General features: G+C 36.2%; 1 protein-coding gene across 2 annotated transcripts in view; it reads left to right on the plus strand.

Annotated features, from left to right (window-relative positions):
* LOC137974267 (receptor-type tyrosine-protein phosphatase S-like) overlaps positions 1–7,500 on the plus strand; it is a 50,902-nt gene that overhangs the window by 2,323 nt on the left and 41,079 nt on the right. For both annotated transcript variants that reach the window (XM_068821144.1, XM_068821145.1), the window contains exon 3: positions 6,417–6,674. In XM_068821144.1, the coding sequence (XP_068677245.1) occupies positions 6,417–6,674 (258 nt within the window). The remainder of the gene's footprint in view (positions 1–6,416; positions 6,675–7,500) is intronic.

Consider the following 7,500-nt stretch of genomic DNA (forward strand, 5'->3'; position numbering starts at 1 on the left):
GACCCCTAAGTGGTTATAATTTAAAGGCAAAGTGAATATTATAGAACGGTTTTCATGTCACAAGTGACAAATAGTAATAGACTTAAAAATAGTCTTTTTTGCATTTGAATGTCACTAGTTTTCTGGAAAAAAACATTTTCACGGTTCAGGATTTTGAAAGATGTCTTTTTCGGCGAAGGAAATTTACAAGTTTCAAGGTCAATAATTTTTACTTTACAAAATCTACCCACTTCTGAGGCATATTATAAAGAGCCAACTGGACCTGGCTGGACTCTGGACTCTGGATCGTGAACCAAAAAATTCAATTTAAAAAAAATGGCAACAAGCAAATTCACTTTCAACTTAATCAAATAGTTCAATAGGTAGAAGAAGAAAGCTGGTTTGGCCAGCCAAAATATAGTACATTACTAAATCAAATCTATGTTAGATTGGCTCTTGCTCAAAATAGTCAGTTTAACAGTTAAGTGACACCATTATCTGTAAGCTGAAGAACAAAAAGGAATTAACAAGAAAATGCATTAGGGTTGGTTGTTTGGAACGCATGCTATTCTGTGGTGCTGTGCTCTGATGTCAAACATGGACTGTACAGCGGCTGCCAGAGGCACCTTTGAATGCTTTCAGCCGGATATCATGAGCTGCGCCCTTTCGCAATTCAGTCCCCAAGACTGCAAGAAAAGGGTGATTAGCACTGCCAGTTATGTATTATTATTATAATTCAACTCCGCAGACTAATTTCACTCTTATGTGTTGTATTGGCTTTTGTGTTCATTGTATTTTATTTTGTCTCTGAGAATCCCACTGCACTGTTTTCTTAAACAAATGATTTGCTTTACACTGCCAAGAGGACCTTTTACAAAGAGCTTTTCAGTGTTGAAGATTGGTTGATAACAAGGTAATTGCAACATTTGCCTTTTGTCTTTGGCAGCACTTACTGTTACAGTACAGTTGTTTAACTTCTTGTTATCTTACTCTAAACCCTAAACCAAAACTCTGGCACAGCAGTGGTTTTATTCACCAAACAACTAACACTTATGCATTGTCTTGTCATCCTTTCTGTTCTCCGGCTTTCAGATAATGGTGTCGTTTATCTATTAAACTGAATATTGAGCAAGAGCCAATACAACATAGATTTGATTTAATAATGTACTATATTTTGGCTAGCCAAACCAGCCTTTTTCCTTCTATCTATTGAACTATTTAACTTAAGTTGAAAGTGAAGTTGCTCGTTGCCTTTTAATTTTTTTTTAAATTGAATTTTTTGGTTGATAGCCCAGAGTCCAGTCCAGAGTTTATGATATGCCCACATCTGATGAGTCATTATCAATACAAATTTGTCCCAAGTGCTTGAATTAAAAGTAATTCAGGTTTTTTCAAGTTCAATCATATCTACATGGCCTTTTTGTATGAAACAGGGTGAATGAGTGAGAAATGTTAAAATCTTGAGCACCATTGTTGTGACACTCAGTACACTTTTACTCAATTCCCCCTTCAATGTTAGTATTCAGTGACTTAGTCTTGGTTCAACTTTGGATGTGGAAGGAAGCAAGTAAGGCTACTTGCTTTCAAGCTGGAACTTGAATTTATTACGATTTATGGGTGACATTGTGGGTTTAAGTCATTTATTTTTAATTATTGTTTACTAGAAAACATAATCCAAGAGTGTATTTGTTTGACTTTGTAGGTGAAATATACAAAAGATATTGAGTTTGCCCATTTTTTAAGATTTTCCTTCTTGAGTGATCTCCAAAATGTACCCTTTACAGCAATAATAATAAGAGAGCCATTTGTAAACATACTTGTATATTGTACACAATAGACAATTTTTTAAGCCTTGTCAACAGAAACCAAAACAGGCTATTACAGAGTGTGACTACCAATAATTAAATATAATTTCCAAGGACTTACATGTAAGAGTCTAAGAATGTTAAAAAACAGTGTATATCAGCTTCACTCATTCAAACTCAAAATGTGCCTAGAAAAAAAATTAAAAATGAAACTGTTAAATGTTAAAAGCATGTTTTATAGTAAGAATATTATTATTGTTGTTTACAGATTGAGCAAAGATTTCTAAAAAACTTGATTATTTCAGAAATTTTGGTGAAAATATGCAAATTTTCTATGGGGAGAAGAATTTTAATAAATTATGGATAAGGATTACTCACAAACACAGGCTGCTGAAGGAAAAGTGAAAAGCCATTGTGGCAGTATTATTGTCTAAGGAATTATGAATTTCCAGCTGAGCCAAGATTTTGCTTATATGAAAATGCACACCAGTGTTTGAGTGCCAAAATACTGTACGTGACCTGTACAAGCATCAAAATTTAAACATTGGTATCCCAGCTGTTATATTTTATAGGTGGATTATTGGTGAATTCTTAAAGGAGATTATTTTGAGACAAGAAAGGTGTTAATGTCAAAGTAATGCCTTGTGAGATTAACAGTAAATTATGATCTCTTCAACCAATAACACAGGTATCCCCAAATTCCAAATGATTTTGGCTTGTTAACATACTTGTTGGTCACTAAAATTTTACTGAAAGGAAAAAAATAAGACCATATAATTAACCAGCACGGATGTTTTGATTTTGATCTTGGCATGATGCCACTCTTATTCATCCCATAACTTACTAAAAATGAAAAGGTTGGGATTGCATGGAAACTGAAAACACAATATTTGTTTGTGTTAAGTTGTTGGCAAGGAGTAGTTTTATTAATGCCAGCTATAAATGTCCCTTCTGCTTTGGATAAATTAGTTGCATTGTAATTTATGAAAAATATAAATCTTAAAGGGGCAGTGTCACATTTTTTGGTCAAACTTCAAACCACTAAAAGGCGTCATTGCTTCAATGAAAACAAAAATAATGTTTAATTTTTGTTGCCAATGACCATTGAAGTGCACTGAAGCTGTTCTTTGCAGCCAAGAATATTAATGGAGAGGATGGAAATGGATTGAAACTTGAAAAACTGGCCATTTTTTTTCAAGTTTGGAGACAGTGTCTTCAGGAAGACTCCAAAAATTAAACACGAATAGATCTTTGTGAGGAATGTTGTACATGTGAGATTAAGTGCTAATTTAGATTTTTACCCATTTTTGACTTAAAAAACAGGGAATTAAGCATGACACTGCCCCTTTAAGTTTTGATTGATGAACATTCCCTTAATAATCTATCTAACTCACAAACAAACTCTTTCATTCAATTAATTTGATCACTATTGCATGAAGGGAGTCCTGGGGGCCTAGCGGTTAGAGTGATAAATAATCTCAATATTGCCACTTTAGTGGCCCTAAATTAAACTGGCAATGCCGTTGTGTTGATTTAAATTGGTCACTGTACACATCCCCAAATGCTTCAAGCTTTAAGTGTCATCACATTTAAAGGTTGTCTTCTCCACTGAACAAAAGTGTTGTTATGGGTGTGGCAATGGGTAGATACCGGTATATCATACTTTCGTAAAATTATGAGGTTTGGACTGAAGTGCTGTTATGGGTGTGGCAGTGGGTAGATAAATCATATTTTTGTAAAATGAGGTTTTGGGTTTTTCATCATTTCATGGTGAAGTACAATAATATTAATTAAGGTATTATCATTTTTCTGGATGTTGTCTCGCCGATCTTGTGGTGTTGATTGCTTTCAAAACAACAACTGACAACAACATGAGACAGTCTATAATGCCTCATTATTGTTTTTAATCATATTTCAGGAAATTAAAAGGCAGGAAGAAGCAGGTACAAAAATTGCACGGGATCAAATCACTCACCTTGGATCAATGTAAAAAGTGATAAGGCCTCAAGAAATCACCCTGGCCCTAATCTTTAAGCTAACCGTGGTGAAATCAGGGCAAGCATCAAATAGCATTGGCTTACAAAACCATTTTTTGCAATCCGAGTTGATCCGGTTCGACTTTTGTACCTGTCCTTTTCAGGAAGTGTTAACATTTACCTAAACACAACTTTTGAAGACTAAGGTTTACACAGCAGTTTTTAATGTTAAGTTTAATAATTTACGACTACTGTGCACTCTGACCCCTCCCTCCTTGACTTTATGATCTGTTTAGAGTAGTTATTCGGATCAGTTACCGTTTAAAACCCATTGACTCCTAGGAGTGGGGCTTAGTAGATTTTACTCGTCAATGAGGGGTACCGGTAGTTCAGGAGTTATTTGGGGGGGGGGGGGGGGCGCTACTAGGGCAGTGCAGGTGCCTATTTAAGGAAGATGTACAGTGATCTTTAGAAACTATATATGAGCACTTTCCATTGAAACAGAAGTTTCAGGCAAAAATTTTAATACTTTAATGAAGCGAATGGAACAGCATTTTGTGGTTGTTGGCTTGAAACCAATCACATCAACAAGTTATTGACTCAAAATGTGAACAGCAACAAGGAAAGAACCAGTGGGATACATTTTTCCAGATATTCCAGAATTAACCATTTATACCCAAATTTATGATTATTTTTTCTGTAAAATTTCCATACCATTTGATTCCTTACCAAGTTTTTTCAAAATTTTTGGTTGAATGGAATAACCTCTTACTAACCGAGCGTGAGGGCTGTACTGGGGAATATTGGGCCTGAGGTTGTGGCAGTATGGACTGAGCACAGCAAGCTGAGGTCTGTACAAAAACGTCTGAGGGACAATTAATATTGCCCAATATGGTCCCGAGCAAGTGAGGTTAGTAAGTTGTTTATTATATGGCATCGTTTCTTTGAGCAATCGGCCCTTCACCAGTTGGTGAATGTTTGTATTCTTTGTCTTCCATCAGCGAACTTTGAATGGCAGTCTTTTACATGTAAACTAAATTCCCCTTGCTTGCACGGTTGTAATAAATAATAGTAGTTACAATCATTGAGCAAAATGAAATGCTATTTCCATTTACTAACTTCTTATTATTTTCAATTGTAATCCCCCACTGTGTACTTCATTGATTAACTCTGTGGGCCAATAAGAGAAATAAGGCCTCAATTACTTTGATTCTGTTAAATTTGATTCCTTGTTTAATTGTAAAAAGTATTATGATAATGTTATTGTCATTATTCAATTCTATCCTGTGGTGCCAGTGGGATTCAGTTGGGAATATCAGAACCATAAGGAAGTCATGGTGATCGAGATCAAAGCAAGGTGTACTAGAGCTGCAACAAAGAAGGAAAAATTTAATCTTCTGCAGTTTTCTTTGTGTTATGAAAGCATCAAAAAAAAGAAAACTTGAGATCAGTTTCAAAATGAACATTATTTTTGGGTTGAATTCAGCCTGTCTCAAATAATGAAAGTTTCCATTCACATTGCAATCATGTGGACAATTAGACATAAATTGATGGTACTCTGGTTTAAAGAAATTTGAATGTGGCATAAGAAATTGCAATTCAATTCACCCTCTCTTTTCTAAGTTTTACAAAGAACTTTTTTCATTTGTGCCTTTGCCACTCCGTAATTCATCAGTTTTTTTTTTATGGTTAATATTTCCTTGACAGAGGCGTTAAACTCTGGTTCAGAGCTGGGTTTTTTTTTATTTTTTAGCTCAAAACAGTTTCCTTATTAATATTGGATGTAACGTAGCTTGTGCATTTTCCTACGTGCGCAGTTTCGATCTTATTTGTCCATACTTGGACATAAATTTGGTGTCGTAAAATCCCCAGCTTTGCTCGAAGGAAAAGAGTTGCAAGTTACATGCTTCAAGATCATGTGCTTCTGTTCCTTGATTAAATGAAGCCAGAAAGCTAAACACTGGGGGGATGACCCAGTTGAGGAAGGTTGTTGACCTTTTGAAGTCAATTTGTTCATAACAGGATTTCCTCAGTAACGAACTTCATATGTTAATGAAACAAAGTGTAAGCCATATATAACAATTCCTGTGGAGCAACGTTTTAAGTTCATTCAAGCCAAGAGTGAAACCCTGTTTACAGCCGTCAGGTCAGCTGGTTATTTACAAGGGGGTCAAGGAGTGTGACACTGGACCACCCTCTTTCTGAACAAATTAAATCAAGTTCAGTTCCTGTGGAGTCAAGCAGGCAACTTGCAAAGAAGTTGCATCAATGCAAATCTTAATTTCAAATTTATTTCAGATGGCATTCTTGCTAGTAACTTTTGTCTTGAATGTTAGCTTTCTTTCCTAATTAAGGGGGCTTTCCTTTCGTCAGAACTGGTTGGTCAGACCTGTCAGTTTGCAAAGAGAATGCAGCAATTTGAAGGAACACTTGCATGATAATCCCTTGCATTCTTCTGGAGGAGTATATATCATCCTTGAAATGTGTTATGGTAATTTGAAGATGCTGCAGAGTTAGTCCTCCCAAATGCCAGGTCTGGCCGGTCAGTTCTGTCAAATGGAAAGCATTCCTGTCTCCCATATTACTTGCAAATCTCTGTCATTCCCTGGTTTTACCATAGTAAACCTCTATAAACCTGTTCTCACACACTCTGCAGATCCTCCAAGGATTTTAACACAGTTACCATCTGAGCTAACCTGGATTGAAGGCGACACTGAAGAGCTCAACTGTGCCACAGATGGGAAGCCGAAGCCCAAGGTAACATGGCGCAAAGATGGTAGGGAAATCAAACGTGGTCGAAGAACAGCCAAAATTGCATTTAGATCAGTTAGTTACAAAGATGAAGGATTATACCAGTGTGCCGCGAAGAATATTGGAGGAAAGAAGACAACTGAAGTTCAGATCAATGTCAAATGTAAGTAATCTTACATACTATAAGGCTAGATAAGGTTTTTTTTCTCTGGTTTACTTTGGACTGGACCCTAAAGGCAAAACCACTTTGGGGACGGATCAAGATTACCCACTTTTGTGCTGACATGGCAGCCACCATTGCTGGAGAAAATGTTGTTGTTCATTTAACCAACTGCCTTCGTTTAAATGAGAGGTGTGTGCCTTGGTTATCCAGGGGGTTCAATCGTGGTCAACCAAACCCTATAATATTATTATAGAATAATATTTAATATCACCTTCATGGCTACCAAATGCCTGCAACCCAGCCATGAGCCCTCATTTCAGATTACCCGTGACAATAATAGAATCCATGAAAGGAAAAAATAAAGGAAGGGGAAGGGTGGAGAATGCTTAAAAAGAAAATAAATGCTGAGGGGCAAACTGCTCGAGAAGAAGAGGAATATGGTTGTGAAGATCCTGGAGCCATCCACATGAGCACTTACATACATGTTTGAGTGCTGACTACTTTTCACTACACAGCATCCACTCTACCACTGCCCTCTTAAGCTTGTAACTGTGTCAAATTTTCATTTAACTAAATTGAAAGATAAGATAACTGCTACAAATCTAGCCACCAACACCATAGCAGAAAAAAAAAGGCCACTATTTTTTAGTGATTACTGTTGTGTGTTACCCTTTACATTTTAGTTGATTATTATAATTATTATTATTATAAATGCTCTTGCAAATTAAATTGAATATTCACTCACCGCCAACTGGTTGGCTCAGTTACTGGTAGTTAAGTAGTGGACTACTGCACAGGGAGGCACAATGTCAAAACTCTGGCTGGC

This window comes from Montipora foliosa, chromosome 10, assembly GCF_036669935.1.
Source record: "Montipora foliosa isolate CH-2021 chromosome 10, ASM3666993v2, whole genome shotgun sequence".
Taxonomy (NCBI): domain Eukaryota; kingdom Metazoa; phylum Cnidaria; class Anthozoa; order Scleractinia; family Acroporidae; genus Montipora; species Montipora foliosa.